The sequence below is a fragment of the Callospermophilus lateralis genome, chromosome 1 (genome assembly GCF_048772815.1).
Source record: "Callospermophilus lateralis isolate mCalLat2 chromosome 1, mCalLat2.hap1, whole genome shotgun sequence".
In the NCBI taxonomy this organism is placed as follows: Eukaryota; Metazoa; Chordata; class Mammalia; order Rodentia; family Sciuridae; genus Callospermophilus; species Callospermophilus lateralis.
The window spans coordinates 5,400,437-5,426,505 of NC_135305.1; the positions used below are offsets into that span (position 1 = coordinate 5,400,437).

A 26,069-nucleotide genomic window follows, 5' to 3' on the forward strand; every position below is an offset into this window, starting at 1 on the left:
TGAACTTGCCATCTTCCCGCCTCAGCCTCCCTAGCAGTGGGGGATTACAGGTGCACACTACCACGCCTGGCTGTACTTTGCTCTTGTGCTTCAGCAAATGCTCTGGATTAGTTCCCCAACGTGATTTGGAACTCTCACCTTGTCTTCCTTTTGGGTTCCAGTGGGAAAGCAGAAATACGCATCAACTTAGATTCCCAGCTAGACTGGATTTGTCATTATACCTCCTGGGGGAAAAGACAGTCCCAGTGTAGGGAAGTTGCTGCAAAGTGTCATGAGACTGAAGAAAGAGGCAGACGGATCTGAGACTACACACAGCGTAATTTATTAGGAGAAGTGCATACAGATGAGTGTCTTGGGCAGCAGCAAGACAGGGGACCTGCCACTTGGGTCAGAGAGGAGTGTGGGGGGGGGCAACTTCCCCCATGCTGGAATGTACCTGCTTTATCTTGAGCTACTGTCAAAGACATGAGGCACATTCCTGGATCTGGCGACATCAGCACGAGCACTGAGGTCCGGTCCTGAAGCTCCATTTCCCACTCTGATGGCTTTGTTATTGGCGGGGTATGCTGGGAAACTATTCGGGGGAAATAGACCAGGGCTCCTTGGGACAGTCATGGTGGCTGTAACACAAGTTGGCTGTGTTCAGGTCAAGCTGAATCCCTATACTATGCAAATGTTCCAGCCAAAGACAGTAAGCAAGTCTCTAGGAAAGCCGTTTAGAAGGAGGTCCTGAGCACACTGAAGAACTTACCTGCCTTCTCCCTTGGCCTCCTTTGCTCTTGTGTGACTTCCACCCTGAGAGAATATGATCACATCCCAGCTGTGGTGAGGACACAGACCGCTGCGTCCCCTGTGGCTGGGAGTCTTCCATTCCTACCTCTGATGAGGTGTGTGCAGATGACCCACTTGTCCTCAAGCAGGTCCTGTGGGTGGAGTTCCCACAGGGTGCCCGAGGAAGGGGACAGACTCATCACTGAGCATCCTGGGGATGAAGCGAACACTGCTGCAGATGAATCCGCAGCCTCTCTCCACTTTCCAAGAAGATGTGAGGCTCAGAGCAACCCTACAGCTATAGATAGAGTTGCTTGTCTCTGGAAAATTGGTGAGTATTGCAGGATAGAGTTCTCAGGGGAAAATAAGGAAAGAGGGGCGTTACGTGCTTTCTAGCAAGGGGAGGGTGAATTTATCTTTCCAGTCTTGGTTGGGAGGGACATTCCTGGAGTAGGTGACATGAAGAACAACCCAACAACTGTCTCATTGAATCAAGAATGGAGAGAGAGCTGGTAAGTGATGCACGCCTGAAATCCTGGTGGCTTGGGAGGCCGAGGCAGGAGGATCACGAATTCCAAGCCAGCCTCAGCAACTTAAAAAGGCCCTAATCAACTTAGTGAGACCCTGTCTCTAAATAAATTATAAAAAGGGCTGGTCTGTGGCTCAGTGGAAGGAAGCAAGGGATTCTTGCCTGTACATGTAGCCTTGGTCCTTAGCTCTCTACGCTCTACCCTTTATCTATCTTGGAACAAGGACAGCCACCTTAAGGCTCAGTGCTCTGATGACACAGCAAGAGGGCAAGAAGTTTGGAATGGTCATCTCCTGGGCTACCCACACCAGTCCTATGTTGCTCATCTCCAGAGTCTTTTCTGGGAAAAATAGATGATGTCACCTGTTGAAATATGCTGCTCTGGTCTTCTGTGGCTTCACCAAACACATTCTAACTCCACAGGATGCTTACATTTGCCTCTGCGTGTCCACGATCCCCCCACTCCCGTCGACTGCTCAGAACCCCAAAAGGAAGCCTGGTCTGGACTGCATTGCCAGGCCCACTTGCCCCGTGGCTTCTGGTTGGGCTGAGGCAATGGGAAGATGTGCACACTGTCACCCAGCATTGTATTCCCAAAACTGCACCGAGACGCATCGGCGAGGACGACCAGACCGCGGGATGCCCACATGGCCATGCCCACATGGCAGAGTTCTGGAAAAACTGCGCCTCCATCAGCAGGGGAGGAGTTCAGCGAAGTCTGGCGCTGCCGGCCTAGAACACTCTGCAGGACAAAAGAGGGTCACTTCTAGGAGTGCTGATGTGGGAGGGCTCCACGGTAGGGTTTGGATTTAACTGCAGTGTACATAAGGAAGTAGGGGCGCGACGTGGCTTTCTGTGTTCAGGAAAGGCTGCCCTCTCCTTACCGTTTCTGAAATACTTGAGTTTCCTTACCATACCTGCTATTCGACTTTAACTTTTATTTTTGTTTTCGAGGCAGGCTGGTGTCAAACTCCTGGGCTCAGGAGACCACCTGCCTCAGTCAACTGGGACCGAAAGCCCCTGCCCCTGCCCCTGGCTGTCGGGGTTTTCTTGTTTTGTTTTTTTTTCACTGTATCAGGGCTATCGTTTAAGACCTGCCTTACCCTGAGCTCCCCAGAGAGCAGAGCCTGAAGTGTAGACTTGAGTAAGGAGTGAAACCCAGGAACGTGGGTGTGGCTGCAGGGAAGGAGGACACCCAGACGGACAGATAGGTCATCACAACTGCCACCATGAGGGTCCCGAGTGGTCAGCCCCCACACGGGCTGCACATCAGGACCGTCTCTCTGAGTCGGCACTGTTCCCGGCTCTGCCTCTGGGGCCCCGTGTCCAGCTTCACACGGCCTTCCCCTGTGTCTGCGGCTCTCCTCTTCCTTTTCCTATGAGGACACCTGTCATTCCACGTTCGGGGCCTGTCCTTCCCAGTGTGGCCTCATCTTAATTGACTCGTTACATTTGCAATTACCTTGTTTACAAACAAAGTCCCCTCCTGAGGCTCTAGGAAGGACACGAATTTGGGGGAACATCATTCAACCCAGCCTAATATGTTCCCTTGCCTGTTGCTTCTATATTTTTTTACTAATTAATTTTTTTGGTATGAGGGATGGAAATCAGGGGTTCTTAACTCCGAGCCACATCCCCAGCCCTTTTCTCTTTTTTATGTTTTATTTAGAGACAGAATCTTGCTAATGGTTGCTAAGTTGGTGAAACTGGCCTTGAATTTGTCATCCTCCTGCCTCAGCCTCCGGAGCCACTCAGATTACAGGCCTTTGCCACCAGATCTGGCTGCTTTTATACTTTTAAAACCTAATCAATATTAGCTTAAGATTGAAGTTAAAAGAACTTCAATGGGGCTCTGGGGTTGTGGCTTAGTGGTAGCACACTCGTCTAGTAAGTGCAAGGCCCTGAGTTTGATTCTCAGCATCACATAAAAATAAGTAAACAGATTCAGCAACCTGTACACTCAGAAAAAGGAGTAATTATACCCCATTTGCTTCAAATGTATGACATGTCAAGATCATTGTACTGTCATGTGTAACTAATTAAAACAAATAATAAAAAAAGTAAACAAAATAAAGGTATTGTGTCCAACTACAACTAAAAAGTAAATATTAAAAAGAATCTGACTGGAGTGAGATGGTATCTTAGGGTGGTTTTGATTTGCATTTCTCTGACTGCTAGAGATGGTGAGCATTTTTTCATGTACTTGTTGATTGATTGTATGTTCTCCTCTGAGAAGTGTCTGTTCAGGTCCTTGGCCCATTTGTTGATTGGGTTATTTGTTTTCTTAATGTTTAATTTTTTGAGTTCTTTGTATACTCTGGATATTAGGGCTCTATCTGAAGTGTGAGGAGTAAAGATTTGTTCCCAGGATGTAGGCTCCCTATTTACCTCTCTTATTGTTTCTTTCTTTATTTATTTATTTTTAATATTTATTTTTTAGTTATCAGCGGGCACAACATCTTTGTTTGTATGTGGTGCTGAGGATCGAACCCTGGCCGCACGCTTGAGCCACATCCCCAGCCCCTCTGATTGTTTCTTTTGCTGAGAAAAAACTTTTTAGTTTGAGTAAGTCCCATTTGTTGATTCTAGTTATTAACTCTTGTGCTATGGGTGTCCTATTGAGGAATTTGGAGCCCGACCCCACAATATGTAGATCATAGCCAACTTTTTCTTCTATCAGACGCTGTGTCTCTGATTTGATATCAAGCTCCTTGATCCATTTTGAGTTAACTTTTGTGCATGGCGAGAGAAAGGGATTCAGTTTCATTTTGTTGCATATGGATTTCCAGTTTTCCCAGCACCATTTGTTGAAAATGCTATCCTTCCTCCATTGCATGCTTTTAGCCCCTTTATCAAACAACTAGTGCTGGCGAGGATGTGGGGAAAAGGGTACACTTGTACATTGCTGGTGGGACTGCAAATTGGTGCAGCCAATTTGGAAAGCAGTATGGAGATTTCTTGGAAAGCTGGGAATGGAACCACCATTTGACCCAGCTATTCCCCTTCTTGGTCTATTCCCTAAAGACCTAAAAAGAGCATGCTACAGGGACACTGCTACATCGATGTTCATAGCAGCACAATTCACAATAGCAAGACTGTGGAACCAACCTAGATGCCCTTCAGTAGACGAATGGATAAAAAAAAATGTGGCATTTACACAAAATGGAGTATTACTCGGCATTAAAAAATGACAAAATCATAGAATTTGCAGGGAAATGGATGGCATTAGAGCAGATTATGCTAAGTGAAGCTAGCCAATCCCTAAAAAACAAATGCCAAATGTTTTCTTTGATATAAGGAGAGTAACTAAGAACAGAGTTGGGAGGAAGAGAATGAGAAGAAGATTAACATTAAACAGGGATGAGAGGTGGGAGGGAAAGGGAGAAAGAAGGGAAATTGCATGGAAATGGAAGGAGACCCTCATGGTTTTACAAAATTACATACAAGAGGAAGTGAGGGGAAAGGGGGAAAAAAACAAGGGGGAGAAATGAATTACAGTAGATGGGGTAGAGAGAGAAGATGGGAGGGGAGGGGAGGGGGGATAGTAGAAGATGGGAAAGGCAGCAGAATACAACAGATACTAGTATGGCTATATGTAAAACAGTGGATGTGTAACCGATGTGATGCTGCAATCTGTATACGGGGTAAAAATGGGAGTTCATAACCCACTTGAATCAAAATGTGAAATATGATATGTCAAGAACTATGTAATGTTTTGAACAACCAACAATAAAAATTTAAAAAAAAATAAATATCCTGGAAAAAAAAAAGAATCTTAATGGAAATACAAGTCTCCCAAAAGGAATTCATGTTGGATGCGAGGCTGCTTTGGTCCCCTTGCCTGTTGCTCCACTGATTATGTGGACTGCCTTGACCTATTTGAGCAGACAAAAAAGCTCCTTCTACCATTCCATGAGTGACCCCCATTATGAATATCTGTGAATGGTCTGGTCTCTTACTACAACATCTGCCAGATTTTTTTTTTATTTATTCATTTCAGATATATACAACAGTAGAGTGTATTTTGGTATATCTTACGAACATGGAGTATAACTTACCATTCTTGTGGTTGTGCATGAGGTGCAGTACACTAGTCGTGTATTTATGTATGAACATAAGAAAGTTATGTCCAGTTAAATCTACTGTCTTTTCCATTCCAACCCCTCTTCCTTCCTCCCACTACCCCCTGTCCAATCCAGTGAACCTCCACTCCACCCCCACCCCCTGCCTATTGTGAGTCAACACCCGCATATCAGAAAGAACATTCAATCTTTGGTTTGTGGGGACTGGTTTTTTTTCCACTTAGCATGATATCTTCAAATCCATCCATTTGCTGGAAAATGCCATAATCTCATTCTTTTTTATGACTGAGTAATATTCCATTGTGTATATGTTCCACATTTTCTTTCTTTTTTTTTTTAAATGTATGTGATGGGTAGAATAAAGGAAGAAATGGTGGTAGGAATCAACCTAAAGTTTTCTGGGAGATAAGCACTTTATATTATTTTTTTTTTAAGAGAGAGAGAGATAGACAGAGATAGAATTTTTTAATATTTATTGTTTAGTTTTTGGCGGACACAACATCTTTGTTTGTATGTGGTGCTGAGGATCGAACCCGGGCTGCACGCATGCCAGGCAAGCACGCTACCGCTTGAGCCACATCCCCAGCCCTCCACATTTTCTTTATCCATTCATCTATTGAAGGGGACCTAGGTTGCTTCCATGGATTAGATATTGTGAATTGAGCTGCTATAAACATTTAACATTGGCCAAATTTTTATTTCCAACTAGTGTTTCAGAAAAAAAGTAATTTGTTTAATGGAGTTGGCAAAAAAAGATTGGAAAATATCCTAGAAGCAGTGACTGATAGTCCTCAGCAAGTGAGTGCTGAAGCAGCACATCAGGATCCCCTGGGACTTATCAGAAATGCAGATTCTCAGCCCCCACTCAAATGTGTTGAGTGGGAAGGGGGTAGGAATCCGTGGGGGACAGGCCCTCTGGATAATGGTGATGCAGCCTGGATCAACTGTATACTACGCTGCATGGGGACAAGGATCTAAGGCAGAGGAGAATTCTTTATTCTACTACATGTTGACTTCTCCCATGCAATATAAAAAGCATCTGCAATGTGGTGTGGGTTTCCGCTGCAACAGGAAGTTCTCAGCATAAATTTTTCTAATTTTTTGGTTTCAGGACATTTCCTTAAGAATGACAATGAGGTCCCAAGAAGATTTGCTTATATGGATGATGTTTATGGATATTTACCAAATTAGAAACTAAAATTGAGAAAATTTTAAAACATTTATTTACTAATCTAAAAAGAGCAATAGTAAATCATATATTAAAAGAGTTTTATAAGAAATATGTTTTATAAAGCAAAACAATATTGAGAAACATGGTATTGTTTCACAGTTTTGTAAATCTCTCTGCCATCTTAACAGAAGACAGTGGATTTTTCTATCTGCATTCAACCTATTACAGCACGACTCTCTGGCTGAATTACGTAGAGAATCTGGACTCACACAGACAGGAGTCTGGGAAAGGGAGGGCCTGTCAGACCTTTCTGACAGGTTCTCAGACGTCCTCAGACCACATACTAAGACTCCAGTGGAGAATGAAAAGCCTTACTCTGAGAACATTGTATTAATGTGAAATCTCTATTCTCTATTAATTTTCATGACACTACAATTGGGAGTGGAAAATTCTGTACTTGCCTCTTCTTCCCCATCTCTAGTACAACAAAAAATTTTTATCTCTTAAATACTAAAGTGAAACAAAGGACTACAATTATAATTTAAAACATAGTTTTGAGGGCTGACGGTGTAACTCGGTGGTAGAACATACACCTTGCATGCACAGGGCCCTGGGTTCAATCCCCAGCCCAGCAAATAAGAACAAAAATAATGATAATAGGGCTGGGGCTGTAGCTCAGTGGTGGAGCACCCACCTGACACGTGTGAGGCCCTGGGTTCGATCCTCAGCACCACATAAAAATAAATAAAGATATTGTATCCAACTACAACTAAAAAAAAAATGATAATGATAATAGCAGCAATATAGGGGCTGCTATTTAGTACAGAAACTATATCTGATCATCCATTTCTGAGTATCAAAACTATGAATAAGGGGCTGGGGCTGCAGCTCAGTGGCAGAGCGCTTGCCTTGCACGTGTGAGGCACTGGGTTCGGTCCTCAGCACCACATAAAAGCAAACAAGTTAAATAAAGGTCTGCTCTCTATCTACAACTACAATTTAAAAAAAAAAACTATCAATACACACACCCCCCAAAAACAAATGAATGCATGTTTTTTTACTCTGTAAAGTACTGAAACTTTATGTAATTCATAATTCAGTTTATCCATTTACTTTTCAAATGTATGAATTGAATCATAGAAGTAATAAACTAGTAGAATGAAGATAATCTGAAAGACCACATTGCAGACACCGCTGCCTGCCCGAGGTCTGCTCTCCACTCAGCAGCCACCTGCACTGCTGCTGCCACCCGAGGACACCTGGAGGTTTTCTTTCTAGGTGCTGCTGCCCGTGCAGCTACAGCCACCTCGTGCTGCTACCGCGGGCACCCTGCCCCTGAAGCCTGCCGCCACTGCCCTCCGGAGATGGCCTGAGCGACGCCGCCCCAGTCGTAGCCACTGCAGACACTGTTGCCGTACTGCTGCTGCTGACCCGCCACCTGCTGCCACCAGCCACCACCATTACTGCTGCTACACAGCCTAGAGGACTGCTGTGGGGGGACCAGCCCAGGTTTGGAAAACCAAGATGCTCCAACTACAGAAGCCACTGATACCCCAGTAGAAGAAACGTCCAAGAAGGAGTTCAGATTCTACATAGTTAAAGTGATATGTGACCCTTAAAAACAAATGCCAAATGTCTTCTTTGATATAAGGAGAGTAACTAAGAACAGAGTAGGGAAGAAGAGCATGAGAAGAAGATTAACATTAAACAGGGATGAGAGGTGGGAGGGAAAGGGAGAGAGAAGGGAAATTGCATGTAAATGGAAGGAGACCCTCAGGGGTATACAAAATTACATACAAGAGGAAGTGAGGGGAAAGGAGGAAAAATATAAGGGGGAGAAATGAATTACAGTAGAGGGGGTAGAGAGAGAAGAGGGGAGGGGAGGGGGGAGGGGGGATAGTGGAGGATGGGAAAGGCAGCAGAATACAACAGACTCCAGAATGGCAATATGTAAATCAATGGTTGTGCAACTGATGTGATTCTGCAATCTGTATATGGGGTAAAAATGGGAGTTCATATCCCACTTGAATCAAAGTGTGAATTATGATATATCAAGAACTATGTAATGTTTTGAACAACCTACAATAAAAATTAATTAAAAAAAAAAATAAAGTGATATGTGAAGTAAAGGATATTATAAGGAGTGAAATCAAAGAAAAAATACAGGAAGTAAAAGACCACTTTAATAAAGAGTTAGATTGTGAAAAAAGACCAAGCAGAAATCCTCGAAATGAAGGAATCAATAAGCATCACCAACAGATTAGACAACTTGGAAGACAGAACCTCAGATAATGAAGACAAAATATATGATCTTGAAAGTAGAGTTGACCTTGCAGAGAAGATGGCAAGAAACCATGAACAGAACATCCAAGAATTATGGGATAAAATGAAAATACCAGATTTAAGAGTTATCTGAATAGATGAAGGACCAGAGAGATACAAATCAAAGGAATAAACAATCTTTTCAATGATATAATAACAGAAAATTTCCCAAACCTAAAAAAATGGAATGGGAAATCAAATACAGGAGGCTCAAAGAACCCCAAATGTGCTAAATTACAGCAGACCCACACCAAGACACATTATAATGAGAATGACTAACACAGAGAATAAAGATAAAATCTTAAAGGCTGTGAGAGAAAAAAATCAAATCACGTATAGGGGGAAGCCAATTTGGGTGTCAATGTATTTCTCAACCCAGACCCTCAAAGCAAGGAGGTCCTGGAATAATATATTTCAAGCTCTGAAAGAAAACAGATACCATCCAAGAATTTTATATCCAACAAAATTGCTTCGGATTTGAAAATAAAATTAAAACCTTCCATAATAAACAAAAATTTTAAAAATTCACAATTAAAAAGCCTACACTACAGAACACTCTCAAAATAGTCCATGAGGATGAAGTGAAAACCAGAAATGGTAGTACCACACTAAAGGAATATTCAATCAAAGGAGAAACTAAGTCAAATTAAAAATCAGAAATAAGTCCAAAAGACAGGCAATGCAAATCATATCTCAATAATAACTTTAAGGGCTGGGGATGTGGCTCAAGCGGTAGTGCGCTTGTCTGGCATGTGTGCGGCCCGGGTTCGATCCTCAGCACCACATACAAAGATGTTGTATCCGCCAAAAACTAAAAAATAAATATTAAAAAATAACTCTCTCTTTAAAAAAAATGAAAAAAAAAACTTGAATTTTAACGGCCTAAACTCATTAATCAAAAGACATAGACTGGCAGATTAGATTAAAAAAGCAAGACCCAGTGCATGCCTGTAATCCCAGCAACTCAGGAGGCTGAGGCAAGAGGATTGCAAGTTCAAAGCCAGCCTCAGCAAAAGCGAGGAGCTAAGCAACTCAGTGACACTCTGTCTCTAAATACAATACAGAATAGGGCTGGGGATGTGGCTCAGTGGTCAAGTGCCCCTGAGTTCAATCTTTGGTACAAAAAAAAAAAAAGCAAGACCCCAAAATATGCTGTCTTCAAGAGACTCACCTCATGGGCAAAGACATCCACAGGCTGAAGGTGAAAGGAGGGGAGAAAACATCTCTCTCATATGGATTGTGTAAACAAGCAGGGGTTTCTATTCTCATCTCAGATAAAGTAGATTCAAGCCAAAGTTAATCAGTAGAGACAAAAAAGGACGTTTCATATTTCTTAAGGGAAGTATATATCAGCAAGACTAACAATTATAACCATTTTTGCCCTAAACAATGGAGCGTCTACAAATATCAAACATTCTCAATTTCAAGAATCAAATAGACCACAACACAATAAAAGTGGATGACTTTAACACATCTCTCTCACTACTGAACAAATCTTCCAAACAAAACTTAATAAACTGTAGAGCTAAATAATACAATAAATAATTTTGATTTAACTGACATATATAGAATATTTCATCCATCAACAAGCAAATATACTTTCTTCTCAGCAGCACATGCCTCCTTCTCTAAAATAGACCATATCTTATGCCACAAAGCAACTCTTTGTAAATACAAAAAACAAAACAAAACAAAACAAACAAAAAAAAAAAAAAACAGAGATAATACCCTGCATTCTATCAAAGCACAATGGAATTAAATTACAAATCAATGATAAAATAAAAAAATAGAAGCTACTCTGACAAATGGAGATTAAATAATATACTATTGAATGGTAAATGGATAGTAGAAGAAATCAAGGATGAAATAAAAAAATTCTTAGAGGTTAAATGAGAACACTTATACAACATATCAAAATCTCTGGGGCACTATGAAGGCAGTATTAAGAGGAGAGTTTATTGCACTGAATGCATTCATTAAAAGAATAAAAAAAAAAATCAGCAAACAAATGACCTAAAAAAAGAAGAGAAGAAAAAATCAACACCAAAAGCAGTAGAAGACAGGAAATAATTGAAATCAATGAAATTGAAACAAGAAACAATTGAAAAAATTGACAAAACAAAAGTTGGTTCTTTAAAAAATAAATAAAACAGATAAACCTCTGGCCATGCTAATGAACAGAAAAAGACAAAAAACTCAAATTACTAAAATAGAAGATGAAGAAGGAAATATCACAACAGACATGTCTGAAATACAGAAGATAACTAGAAACTATTTTGAAAATTTATACTTGAATAAAATAGAAAATATAGAAGACATCGACAAATTTCTAGAGACCCAAACTGAATGAGGAGGTCAAACATGATTTAAATAGATAAATTGCAAGTAATGAAATAGAAAATGTCATCAAAAGCCTACCAACCATGAAAAGCAGATGGATTCTCAGCCGAGTTCTGCAAGACGTTCAAAGAAGAATTAACACCAATACTCCTAAAGTATTCCATGAAATACAAAAGGAGGAAACCCCCCTAAACTCATTCTATGAGGCTAATATCACCCTGATACCAAAACCAGACAAAAACACATCAAGGAAAGAAAACTTCAGACCAATATCCCTGATGAACATAGATGAAAAAATTCTTAATAAAATTCTGGAAGTTGCATACAAAAACATATTAAAAAGATAGTGCACCAGATCAAGTGGGATTCATTCTAGGGATGCAGGCTCAGTTCAACATACAGAAATCAATAAACATAACTCATGATATTAATAGACTTAAACACAAGAATCATATGATCATCTCAACAGATGCAGAAAAAGCATTTGACAAAATACAGCACACTTTCATGTTCAAAACACTGGAAAATCTAGGGATAGTAGGAACATGCCTCACTCAACATTGTAAAAGCCATGTATACTAAACCCAAGGCCAGTGTCATTCTAAATGGAGAAAAATTGAAAGTATTCCCTCTAAAAAACTGGAACAAGGCAAGAATGTCTTCTTTCACCACTTCTATCCAATTCATCCTTGAAACTCTAGCCAGAGCAATTAGACAGAAGAAAGAAATTAATGGGATTCAAATAGGTAAAGAAGAACTCAAGCTATCACTGTTTGCTGATGACATGATTCTATATCTAGAAGATCCAAAAAATTCCACTAGAAAACTTCTAGAATACATAAATTCAATAAAGTAGCAGGATATAAAATTAATGCCCATAAATCAAATGCATTCCTATATACCAGCGATGAACCCACTGAAAGAGAAATTAGGAAAACTAGCCCCTTCACAATAACCTCAAAAAAAAAAAAAAAAAAAAAAAAAACTGGGAATCAATCTAACAAAGGAGGTGAAAGACCTCTACAATGAAAACTACAGAACACTAAAGAAAGAAATTGAAGAAAACCTCAGAAGATGGAAAGATCTCCCAGGCTCCTGGAGAGGCAGAATTAATATTGTCCAAATGGCCATACTACCCAAAGCGTTATACAGATTTAACACAGTTCCTATTAAAATCCCAATGACATTCTTCATAGAAATAGAAAAAGCATGGGCTGGGCTGTAGCTCAGTGGCAAAGCACTTGTCTAGCATGCATGAGGCACTGGGTTAGATCCTTGGCACCACATAAAAATTAACAAATAAAATAAAGGTATTATGTCCATCTACAACTACAAAAAAATTTTAGAAATAGAAAAAGAGATCCTGAAATTTATTTGGAAAAATAAGAGACCCAGAGTAGCCAAAGCAATCCTTAGCAAGAAAAGTGAAGCAGGAGCATCACAATACCAGAACTTAAACTGGAATAAAGAGCTATAATAACAAAAATGGCATAGAAATGGCACCAAAAGAGGCTTATAGACCAATGGTACAGAACAGAGGATACAGAGACAAACCCACAAAAATATTGTTATCACATACTAGACAACGGTGCCAAAAACATTCACTGGAGAAAAGATATCCTATTCATCAAATGGTGCTGGTAAAACTGGAAATTCATATGTAGCAAAATGAAATTACTAAACCTCTCTCACCCTGCACAAAAATCAACTCAAAGTGGATCAAAGACTTAGGCACTGGAACAGAGACCCTGCACCTAATAGAAGAAAAAGTAGGCCCAAATCTTTACCATATTGGGCTAGGATCTGATTTCCTTAACAAGACCCCTAAGACGCAAGAAATAAAATCAAGGATCAATAAATGGGATGAATTCAAATTAAAAAGCTTCTTCTCAGCAAAGGAAATAATCAATATATGTTAGGAGAGAGCCTACAGATTGGAAGAAAATCTTAACCTCATGCATCTCCAATAAAACACTAATCTCGCTCTTTGCCGAATCTACTGAGAGAATGAAGACCATTCTCAGCAATCAGACTGTCGACATTCCCAGAAAATGTCGATATTACTCTGAAGGGATGCACAGTTATCGTGAACAGCCCAAGAGGAACTCTCCGGAGGGATTTCAATCATATCAATGCGGAACTCAGTCTCCTTGGAAAGAAAAAGAAGAGGCTATGGGTTGACAAATGGTGGGGAAATAGAAAGGAACTGGGCACTGATCGCACCATCTGTAGTCATACACAGAACATGATCAAGGGTATTACGCTGGTGTTGCTTGTTCAGTGTCTCAAGCTCAGAAAGATGAATTAATCCTTAAAGGAAATGATATTGAACTTGTTTCAAATTCAGCTGCTTTAATTCAGCAAGCCACAACAGTGAAAAACAAGGATATCAGAAAATTTTTGTATGGTATTTATGTGCCGCAGTCTCTGGCTGGGCACAAATCACGAGTCTCTACACAGCTTGTAGATTCAAACAGCAATTCTTTATTCCCGAACTCACACCGGCCGTCTACAAACACGCTCTGGGGGAATCCACCTTCTCTGCCCAAATCCACTCTCTCTCAAATCCACTCTCTGCCCAAATCCAATCCGCATGGGCTTCTGTCTCCCAAAATATACTGTCTGACCCTAAGCACTCAAGAGGAACTCAGCAGCAGGATACGCCCTATTCTAAAGGGGGAACACCCTAATCTCCTATTATGCTAAACTGCCCTATTCTAAAGGGGGAACACCCTAATCTCCTATTATGCTAAACCGCCCTATTCTAAAGGGGGAACACCCTAAACACGGATCCTGCCCTGGTCCTTGAGCAAGGTCACCTTTCAGAAGTCCTTCCACTAGACAGCATGGGAGTAAGCTGGCAAGGAATTTGTCATACCTACTTGGCTGATGGCTCCCAGCATTTATGTTTCTGAAAAAGAACAGTTCAGCGGGCTGATGAATAAGATCTAAGAATTGTCCAGTCACAGAAACATGTCCTAGAGTCAATTTATTTCAAGGATGGAATAAAAGATCTCTATCTCTAGGATATATAAAGAATTCAAAAAACTTAACACCAAAAAAAAAAAAAAAACCCAAATAACCCAATCAATAAATGGGCTAAGGAACTGAACAGAACTTCACAGAAGAAATACAATCTATCAACAAATATATGAAAAAGTGTTCAACACCTCTGGCAACTAGAGAAATATAAATCAAAACTACACTAAGATTTCATCTCACTCCAGTCAGAATGGCAATCATCAAGAATACAGGCAACAATAAGTGTTGGTGAGGATGTGGGGGAAAAGGACACTCATACATTGCTGGTGGAACTGCAGATTGGTGCAACCACTCTGGAAATGGAGATTCCTCAGAAAACTTGCAATGGAACCACCATATGACTGAGCTATCCCACTCCTTGGTTATACCCAAAGGACTTAAAATCAGCATATTACAGGGACACAGCCACATCAATGTTTATAGCAGCACAATTCACAATAGCTTAACTGTGGAAGCAACCTAGATGCCCTTCAATAGATGAATAGATAAAGAAACTATGGTATATATATTCAATGGAATATTACTCAGCTTTAAAGAAGAATAAAACTATGGCATTTGCCAGTAAATGGACAGAGTTGGAGACTATCATGTTAAGCAAAATTAGCCAATCCTACAAAACCAAAGGCTGAATGTTTTCTCTAATATTCGGATACTAATTCACAATAAGGGGGGCAGAGCACTGGAGAAGAACAGCATCACATTAGATTAGGTAGAGGGAAGTGGAGGGAGGGGAGGTAAGAGGATGTGGGGATAGGAAGGATAGTAGAACAAAACAGACATTATTACTTTATGTATATATGTGACTACATGACCAATATGATTTTACAACATGTACATTCAGAAAAATGAGAAATTATATCCCATCTATGTATATATCAAAGTGCATAAATGCATTCTACTGTCATGTATAACTAATTAAAACAAATAAAAACTTTTTGAAAAATAAATAAAGATCAAATTGCATAATTTTGGGGGGTGGTGTTGGTGGGGACCAACCCCAGGCTAGGTTGGTACATGCTAGGCAAGTGCTCCACTAGTGTGCCACACTACCCCAGTCTTCAGGTTGCACAACTTCTTTTTTTTTTTTTTTTTTAATTATTTTTTAGTGGGACACAATATCTTTATTTATTTATTTTTATGTGGTGCTGAGGATTGAACCCAGGGCCTCGCATGTGCTAGGCAAGTGCTCTACCGCTGAGCCACAACCCCAGCCCCTGCACAACTTCTTTAGCAGGTAAGGAGACAAAGAAACTACCTATGCAAGGTTCAAATATTTGACCAAGTAAATCTACAAGTTAATTGAAATTCAGATTATTTTTAAACAATTGGTTCAACCAAACTAACTCATTTCATTAAATAATGACTAAGATAGGGCCAATGGGGAAATTTTTTTGGGAGGGGGGGTAGTACCGGCTATTGAACTCAGGGGCACTTGACCACTAAACCACACCCCCAGTCCTACTTTGTATTTTATTTAGACACAGGGTCTCACTGAGTTGTTTAGTGCATTGCTTTTGCTGAGGCTGGCTTTGAACTTGCAGTCTTCCTGTCTCAGCCTCCCAAGCAGCTGAGATTATAGGTGTGAACCACCACGCCCAGGTCAGTGGGAAAAATTTTAAGGAATCGTGTTTTCTTGTGAGATTAAATTTGAGCTCAGTAGCCAAGCATGGTGGTGCATGCCTGTAATGCCCACAACCCAGGAGACTGAGGCCAAAGGACTGCAGGTTCAAGACCAGTTTCAGTCACTCAGTGAGACTCTGACTGAAAACAGAAATGGGCACAAATGTGTGCAGAAGTTGTTCAGGGGGCAGAAACTGCACGGGTGGAGGCAGAGGGGCAGGAAACATAGGGACAGGTATGAGAAGGAGCAAGCAACTTATTTTGGCTATCAGTTCACTAAAGAGGGCAGAGGGAGCTGGGTGTGGTGGTGCCCTGATACTCTAGAGGCCAAGGCAGGAGGATCCTAAGTCCAAAGTAGCCTGGACAATTTAGCAAGGCCCTGTCTCAAAACAAAACAAAACTGGGAACAAATTTTTACCCCTCACACTTCAGATAGAGCCCTAATATCCAGAGTATACAAAGAACTCAAAATATTAAACAATAAGATAACAAATAACCCAATCAACAAATGGGCCAAGGACCTGAACAGACACTTCTCAGAGGAGGACATACAATCAATCAACAAGTACATGAGAAAATGCTCACCATCCCTAGCAGTCAGAGAAATGCAAATCAAAACCACCCTAAGATACCATCTCACTCCAGTAAGATTGGCAGCCATTAGGAAGTCAAACAACAACAAGTGCTGGCGAGGATGTGGGGAAAAGGGTACTCTTGTACATTGCTGGTGGGACTGCCAATTGGTGCGGCCAATATGGAAAGCAGTATGGAGATTCCTGGGAAAGCTGGGAATGGAACCACCATTTGACCCAGCTATTGCCCTTCTCGGACTATTCCCTGAAGACCTTAAAAGAGTGTACTACAGGGATACTGCCACATCAATGTTCATAGCAGCACAATTCACAATAGCTAGACTGTGGAACCAACCCAGGTGCCCTTCAATAGATGAATGGATAAAAAAAAAAAAAATGTGGCATTTATACACCATGGAGTATTACGCAGCACTAAGAAATGACAAAATCATGGAATTTGCAGGGAAATGGATGGCATTAGAGCAGATTATGCTTAGTGAAGCTAGTCAATCCCTAAAAAAACAAATGCCAAATGTTTTCTTTGATATAATGAGAGCAACTAAGAACAGAGCAGGGAGGAAGAGCAGGAAGAAAAGATTAACATTAAACAGAGACATGAGGTGGGAGGGAAAGGGAGAGAAAAGGGAAATTGCATGGAAATGGAGGGAGACCCTCATTGTTATACAAAATTACATATAAGAGGTTGTGAGGGGAATGGGAAAATAAACAAGGAGAGAAATGAATTACAGTAGATGGGGTAGAGGGAGAAGATGGGAGGGGAGGGGAGGGGGGATAGTAGAGGATAGGAAAGGTAGCAGAATAAAACAGTTACTAATAGGGCATTATGTAAAAATGTGAATGTGTAACCGATGTGATTCTGCAATCTGTATTTGGGGTAAAAATGGGAGTTCATAACCCACTTGAATCTAATGTATGAAATATGATATGTCAAGAGCTTTGTAATGTTTTGAACAACCAATAAAAAAAAAAAAAAGTCTGGACATATAGTTCAGTGGTAAAGCACCCCTGGGTTCAACCCCAGTATTGCCAAAAAAAAAAAAAAAAAGGTGTGTGTCTGTGCATCAAGCAAGCTTGAGAGTCTTGGGCCTTGTCACAACCAGCAACAACTAAGGCACGCAGCAGCTGAAAGGCTGTGCTGGGATCCCACTCAGGGCCTGTACCTGACGGCAAGGCTCCGCCAGGGGTACAACCTCAAAGCCCTTTTTATAAAGGGCTGATGTGATCACAACCTTGTTTGGGAAGGTTTGATCTGGCAAGCATAGAAGCGGAGTAAACAAACGACCAACAGTGGTTTAGTGATGCTTAAACTAAAGGGACAGCCCTGGGAATAGAGAGGAGACAAACTCCTGAGATATTTTAGGGGCAAAATTTATAGACTGAATTTTCAGCTGCTTGGTTACAAAGGCAGCGTTGGAGATGGCCCCAGGACCGGGGCAGCTAGTTCTCAACCATTGGCCACAGGGTTGTGTCCCCTGAAAGCCAGGAGGCCCTGCTAGAAGACGAGAACTATTCCCAGGTAGAGGCTCAGGAGAGCAGACCATTGTAATGTTTGATGCTTAGCATCTGAATTCCACTCCTTCTTTCCTTAATTTACTTCTTTCTCATTTTGAGGATTTGAATTTATACAATGGAAAAGTAAAAAAAAAAATAAATAAATAAAGATGAGTTATTCACTTACGTAATTAAATTCCCAACTTGGACCACTTTGGCCTCTATCCTGGGTTGGCATTCCCAAAACATTGCACCATCCCTGGGAAAAAGTTCTATTTGTTGTAGGTGTGGGATTGACTGCAAGATCACCAGGTACATTGGCCAGGAAAGGTAAGTAACCTCGCAGAAGCATAGCAAAAAGAAATCCAACAAGTTCTTGTGCTTGATCGTGGAGGTCAGAATTCACTTCTACTTGAGAAAACACTGGCCTGTAATTGGTCTGTAGGTACAGTCCATTCTCCAGATTCGGTTGAGATCTACCTGCTACACTGTGCAATTCCACGTCCTGAGACCGTGTGGTCCTTTCTGGGCAAACCTCTGTTCATGCTCTGGAGGAGCGTTACTGAAGGGAAAGGCGGTCTCCTTACCACCACCTCCTCCTCCTGAGGGGCCATGGAGAGCCATTTTTTGGATAGTTGGAGCAACTGTGCCTTGTGACGAGCCAGTCTTGGCAGAAAAAAGACAGACCAGGAGTTTAACCAAAGGCTGAACCTGGGTGCAGCCATGAAAGGCTCCTAGAAGACAACGGAAGCTGGGCCAGGTCTGTCATCCACAGGTACCTGTCATCCACTGTCATCCACTGTCATCCACTGTCATCCACAGATACCTGTCATCCATTGTCATCCACAGGATCCTGGTCATCCACTGTCATCCACAGGTACCTGTCATCCATTGTCATCCACAGGTACATGTCATCCACTGTCATCCACAGGTACCTGTCAATAAAGGCTGGACTTCGGAAGTGGCTCACAGTGAGAGTTTAATCCATTTAGATTAATTTTGATTTTGAAAATCCTGCACTGGGATTATAGCTCAATGGCAGATCTTTAGCCTAGCACATACCTATGCCCTGTGTTCAATCCCTAATACTAGAAGAAAAAAAAAAAGAAATTGAAAATAGTGTTAATCTTGTTTTTGCATGCTAACTCCCCCCCGCCCCAAGAAATTTTCAGGGCAGGAAAGGCTGAAGTCTTTTTTGGTCTTAGGGGTTGAATCCAAGGCCTGAGGCATGGTGTGCTCTACCACTGACATATACCCCCAGCCTCTGAAGTCTTCTCCCACTACAGAAGAAATCAAAGTACCTAAAGCAGAAAGTGACCAGACCAAGGCTGTACAATTTGCTACAGGAGAAACATGAAATGGAGAGCAAGATTCCTGGCTTCAAGCTCTGCACTGTATTCACAATGTAAACTGAGAAGGTTGTCATGCACACTGCTGTTCACCCTCGTCACCTATTAACAGTGGAGCCTATGACCACACTTTGGATGAATGGTCTCTTTTCTATCCAGTCTGAGCCTATTTTGAATGAAATAGAAAATCGACTCAAGATAACATCAACTTATTGAGTCATTAAGGTAATTAATTTCCAAGCCTAGCTACAAATATTTTCTACTGGCTCCACTTAATGTCCTTCAAAGTGACGAGAAAACCAAAAGTACCCGGGTCCTTTCACTCACCGGAATGGGCACAGCCGTGGCAAAACGGAGGCCTCACCTATTTTGCTGTGCACCCTGGATAGCACGGACAGTTCTGGAGGCTGGACTTTGAGATCAAGGTGTCAGCCAATTCATCTTCTGGTGAGGGCTGTCTTCCTAGCTTGCAGCCACTGCCTTCTCTCAGTGTCCTCACGTGGCAGAGAAAGCCAGGATCAGGAGCAACTGATGACCTCATTTAATCCTAATCACCTCCCAAAGACCCTGTCTCCAGGTGCCCTGACATCATGGTTAGAGCTTCCACATATGAACAGAGGAATATAATTCAGTCCACAGCGTCTTTTAAAGCCTTCTGTGCCTTAGAACTGTCCCCAGATATAATTCCCATGAGGCCTAAACAGAAGTCCCAGAGAAGAGAAGGTCAAAGTTCACTCAATGTCATTTGCTTATGTTGATTGGTTTCCTTTGAGTTTATGCTGATACAGATGCCAAGCAGTTTTTTAGTTTTAGAGCTTGCTTTAATCCAAGTAAGCAATTTAATATTGAAACAAGGAAAAAAACCTGCACATACAGGTTTTTTCATACTAAGGTGATATTATTTATTCATTATATCTATCCTCCCCTTTTTCAAAAGGGATTGAGCCTGTTGCAAAATGAAATGGAGAATTCTTTGGCTCAGATTCAAAATTCTCTTACTGAAACAGCCAGTGAGGTTGGAAAGTTTTGTTGGTGTTATTGCTATACTTGCCCTCATTTTTAAGTTTTCTTTCCCAAGACTCTACTTCATCTTTCAACATAGATAATGCAAGAAATTTCCTAAAACACATAGTTTTTCTTTGCATCCAGGCAAATGGACATTTACTCTTTAAATGCAATTAGGGGATGGTAGGACAAATTTTCCATTTTCTTTCTTTTCTTTTCTTTTTTGGTCCTGGGATTGAACCCAGGGGCACTTAACTACTGAGCCACATCCTCAGCCCTTTTTTATTTTATTTTGAGACAGAGTCTTGCTAAGTTGCTTAGGGCCACCCTAAGTTGCTGAGGTTGACTTTTTAAAATTAATTAATTAATTTTAATTAGGTATATATGATAACAGAATGCATTTTGATTCAGTATACACAATTGCAGCACAATTTTTCATTTCTCTGGTTGTACAAGATGTAGTGTCACACCCTATGTATAATCATACATGTACCTAGGATAATAATGTCCAACTCATTCCACCATCTTTCCTGCCCCCTCCCCTTTATCCCCTTTGCCCAAAGTTCCTCCATTTCCATACCCTCTCCTATTATGGATCAGTATCCACTTATCAGAGAGAACATTTGGCCTTTGGTTTTTGGGGATTGGCTTACTTTGCTTAGCATGATATTCTCCAGCTTCATCTATTTACCTGCAAATGCCATGACTTTATTCTCTTTTAATGCTGAGCAACATTCCACTGTGTATATACCACAGTTTCTTTATCCATTCATCTATTAAAGGGCATCTAGGTTGCTTCCACAGTTTAGCTATTGTGAATTGAGATGCTATGAACATTGATGTGGCTGCATTACTGTAGTGCTGATTTTAAGTCCTTTGGGTACAGACCAAGGAGTGGAATAACTGGGTCAAATGGTGGTTCCATTTCAAGTTTTCTAAGGAGTCTCCATACTGCTTTCCAGAGTGGTTGCACCAATTTGCGGTCCTATCAGCAATGTATGAGTGTGCCTTTTCCCCCACATCCTTGCCAACACTTACTATTGCCTGTATTCTTGATGATTGCCATTCTTACTGGTGTGAGATGAAATCTTAGAGTTGTTTTTATTGCATTTCTCTAATTACTGGAAATGCTACACATTTTTTCATATATTTATTGATTGATTGTATATCTTTTTTCCTGAGAAATGTCTGTTCAGCTCCTTAGCCCATTTATTGATTGGTTTTTTTTTTTTTTTTTTTTTTTTTTTGTGTGTGTGTGTGTGTGTGTTAAGTTTTTTGAGTTCTTTATATATCCTGGAGACTAGTGCTCTGACATGTGTGTGGCAAAAATTTGCTCCCAAAGTGTAGGTTCTGTCTACACCTCATTGATTGTTTTTTTGCTGAGAAGAGCTTTTTGAATCTACCTCATTTATTATTACTTTTCATTTGTTGTCGATGGGCCTTTATTTATTTATATGTAGTGCTGAGAATCAAACCCAGTGCCTCACACATGCTAGGCAAGCGCTCCACCACTGTGCCACAACCCCAGCCCCCATTAATTCTTGGGCTTTAGGAGTCTTATTAAGGAAGGCCTAGTTCAATGTGATGAAGATTTGGGCCTACTTTTTTCTCTATTAGGCATAGGGTCTCTGGTCTATTTCCTAGATTTTTGATCCACTTTGAGTTGAGTTTTGTGCAGGGTGAGAGATAGGGGTTTAGTTTTATTTTGCTACATATGGATTTCCAGTTCTCCCAGCACCATTTGTTGAAGAGGCTATCTTTTCTCCAGTATATGTTCTTGGTTCCTTTCTCTAGTATGAGATAATTGTATTTATTTGGGTTTGTCTCAGTATCTTCTATTCTGTACCATTGGTCTACATATCTATTTTGGTGCCAATACCATGCTGTTTTTGTTACTATAGTTTTATACTATATACACACACACACTTTATACTATAGATTAAGGTCTGGTATTGTGATGCCTCCTGTTTCACTTTTCTTGTTAAGGATTACTTTGTCTATTCTGGATCTCTTATTTTTCCAAATGAATTTCATCATTGCTTTTTCTATTTCTATAAGGGATGACATTGGGATTTTAATTGGAATCACATTGATTCTGTGTAGTACTTTGGGTAGTATGGTCATTTTGTCAATGTTCATTCTGCCTATCCAAGGGCATGAGAGATCTTTCTATCTTCTAAGGTCTTCTTCAATTTCTTTCTTTAGCATTTTGTAGTTTTCATTGTAGAGGTCTTTCACCTCTTTTTTTTTTTTTTTTTTTTTTTTTTTTTTTAGAGTGACAGAGAGATAGAGAATTTTAATATTTATTTTTTACTATTTGGCGGACACAACATCTTTGTCTGTATGTGGTGCTGAGGATCGAACCCCGGCCGCACGCATGCCAGGCGAGTGCACTACCACTTGAGCTACATCCCCAGCCCTCTTTCACCTCTTTTGTTTAATCCCAAGTATTTTATTTTTTCGAGGCTATTGTGAATGGGGTAGTTTTCCTAGTTTCTCCTTCAGAGGATTCATCAATAATATATAGAAATGCTTTGATTTATGGGTATTGATTTTATATCCTGCTACTTTGTTGAATTAATTTATTAATTCTAGAAGAATTCTGATGGAGTTTTTTGGATCCTGTAAGTATAGGATCATGTCATCAGCAATAGTTTGAGTTCTTCTTTTCCTATTTGTATCCCTTTAAATTCTTTCTTTTGCCTAATTACTCTGGCTAGAGTTTCAAGGAAAAAAACCTTTTTTTCCCTTTCTTTTGCCTAATTGCTCTGGCTAGAGTTTCAAGGACTATGTTGAAAAGAAGTGGTGAAAGAGGGCATTCCTGTCTTATTCCAGTTTTTAGAGGATTTTTCTCCATTTAGAATGATTCTGGCCTTGGGTTAAGCATATAAATTGCTTTTACAATGTTGTAGTATGTTCCTGCTAGCTGAGTCTGACTTTTTTTTTTTTTTTTTAAGAGAGAGAGAGAGAGAGAGAGAGAGACAGAGTTTTTGGCAGACACAACATCTTTGTTTGTATGTGGTGCTGAGGATCGAACCTGGGCCGCATGCATCCCAGGTGAGCGCGCTACCACTTGAGCCACATCCCCAGCCCTGAGGCTGACTTTGAACTTGAGATTCTTCTGCCTCAGTCTCCAGAGCCACTGGGATTTTAGGTGTGTGCCACTGTATCTGGTAAATTTTCTTTCTAGAAGATCCCCAGATTTATAATCATAAATCTTAAATTAAAAAATAATGAAATATTCATGTAGAATATTCAACAGATCGCCATTATTTTCCCTTTCTCATTTCTAATAATCTTCTAGGTACATTGTCATGATACTGTTGGCAAGTTCTATCTAAAAGTAGGTCTTACAGGGGTTTCCCTCAATCCTATAGTGTTGAGGGCCACTCAATGGCTCACTGGCGTCACCTCTCAACCACTCCCTTCTGGCAGAATGCCATGCGTCATCCCAACTCGGCTGTGGCCCTCAACACTATAGAATTTAAAGAGAGCCAATTGACCAGCTACTTAAAGCAGTTCTCCTCTAACCAGATCTCCCTCCTGCCTCTCTTTCTGGCACTGCAGCAACCTAAATTCCAGCCTTCTAAGTCAGGGCAAGCACTTGTATTAGTCTGCTGAGGCGGAAATCACAAAATCTGCAGCCTGGGTCGCTCTCAAGAAGGAGCTACCTTCTCCTACCAGCCCCTTGCCTTCCCATATGGGAGGAATCCTTGTCCCCCTACAAATTCACATATTCAAGTCCTAATCACAGTACCCCAGAACTTGATCACATTTGAAGGTGGAGTATTTAAAGAGGTAAATGAAGCCAGGTGTGGTTGCAAACACCTGTTGAAAAACCAGCCTCTACCTCAGAGCAAAGCCTGTCCAAGGAAGGGACATGGCCTTTGTCCTTGGAAAGACCCACAGAGCACTCCTAGGCACATTCCCACCCTGCTGAGTTGTTTATCTACAAATAACAGGAGAGATCTGCTGTGCCAGGTGTCCCTGACTCAGTCAGGCTAGGTGGGGATCCATAGCAACCCCCTAGCAGCCATCAATCTGCGTGAGACAGGGAAAATTCCTGGGATGCCAGATGACCCTCCCAGTAGTTTATGGTGGTTGGTAACGTGTTGGGAAACCATGTAGTTCAGCCGAACACCTCTCTTGGCTTAAACCAATCAGTTCAAATGAATCCCCCTCTTGTAGTAACCAATCACCCCTACCCAACTTGTTCCCGCCAGTGAATGTGCTAATCATGTTTTAGAGTTGTTATTTGATTTTCCCGCGGTGTGTGATGATTTGCTAAGAGATGCTATGATGTATGTGAGTTCCCTGCCTTCTCCAAAGAATGTATAAAACTGCTGCAAACCCTGGGCTTGGGGCCTCTCAGAGTCACCAGTTGCTGTGTGTGCGCGCGGAGGACCGAGCTAGCTCGCAATAAACACCTCTTTGCTGTTTACATCGATCTTGGTCTCTGGTGGTCTTTTGGGGGTCCCGAATTCGAGCATAACACTGTAATACTAGCAACTCAGGAAGCTGAGGTAGAAAGATTGCAAGTTCAAAGCCAGCCTTAGCAAATTATTGAGGCCCTAAGCGACTTAGCAGGACCCTGTCTCTAAATAAAATATAAAAAGGGCTGGGAATGTGGCTCAGTGGTTAAGTGCCCCTTGTTCAATTCCCGGTACCAAAACCAAACAAACAAACAAAAAAGAAGTAATAAATTAGGTCATTAGGGTAGGCTCTATCCAATATGACTGGTGTCGTATTAGGAAGAGATTGGGACATGGACATGCACAGAAGAAGAACCATGTGAAACATACAATGAGAAGGTAGCATCTATAAGCCAAGGAAATGGATTTAGAGGAACCAACCCTGCAATATTGACCTTGAACTTCTGACCTCCAGAATCAAGAGAAAAATTTCTATTGCTTAAGCTGCCCAGTCTATGGCACTTCATTACAATGGCCCTAGCTCATCCATCCTGTTCTTAGATGCTTATACACGTCCTTCTTCCAAGGAAGTTGGGGACTGGTGACTTTGAGAACTGCAGTGAGGAAAACATTATATATCATCCTTCTCTACAAAAAACTGCTATTAGAGATGTAGCATCCATGCGACATACACTTTGATTAGCTTTTCTAGCACTGAGAGTAGGTTATGCTCAGCCATCTGTCCTCTCATGCCCAGTTCCCATGAGACATTTGGAAAACATTTTTGAAATCTGGAGACAGTAACATCTATAGCTATAGTATACTTTCTTAGTTTTTTTTTTTTTTTTTTTTCAGGGAGCTAATTCAAATAAGTCCTTTTTTTTTTTTTTTTTTTGTGGTGCTAGGGATTAAACCCAGGGCCTTGTGCAGGCTAGGCAAGCACTCTACCAACTCAGCTATATCCCCAGCCCTTAATAAGTACATATTTAATTTAATTTTTAATTTCTTTTTTTGTGCTGGGATGGAACCCAGAGCTTCATGCATGCTGGACAAGTACCCTGCCACTGAGCTGCACCCCAACCTTTAATATCATCTTTTGACGATAAAATTTTTGGAAATATATATATTTCACTATAAAATTTCTGGAAATCTGTAACCATTATGATTTTGTCACATTTCCTTCTAACTTTATAAGTATATTACAATCTATTAAAATTAAAACAAGATTTTAATTTCTAAATATATTTTTATATATAATTTTCTTCCTTTTTTCTTCATCTGACATATGGTATTAGGCCTTTTAATTAAAATATTTTCACAAACATTCTATTATTTGAAAGTA

The 26,069-nt window shown here is 40.8% G+C and overlaps 1 protein-coding gene and 1 pseudogene across 2 annotated transcripts in view; one reads left to right on the top strand and one right to left on the bottom strand.

Annotated features, from left to right (window-relative positions):
• Positions 1–487: 487 nt before the first annotated feature.
• Positions 488–26,069, bottom strand: part of LOC143379104 (uncharacterized) — a 52,690-nt gene continuing 27,108 nt past the window's right edge. Inside the window, exons 4-5 of one of the 2 annotated variants that reach the window (XR_013155526.1) lie at positions 752–2,042; positions 581–620 (exon numbers count right to left, since the gene is read on the bottom strand). Coding sequence is in view for 1 of the 2 variants with exons in the window: in XM_077109698.1 (XP_076965813.1) it covers positions 1,698–2,042 (345 nt within the window). In the remaining variant the exon portion in view is untranslated. Of the gene's footprint in view, positions 2,043–26,069 lie in introns of both variants that reach the window. The other variant, XM_077109698.1, reaches the window with a different exon arrangement.
• LOC143401806 (large ribosomal subunit protein uL6 pseudogene) lies at positions 13,223–18,567 on the top strand (annotated as a pseudogene).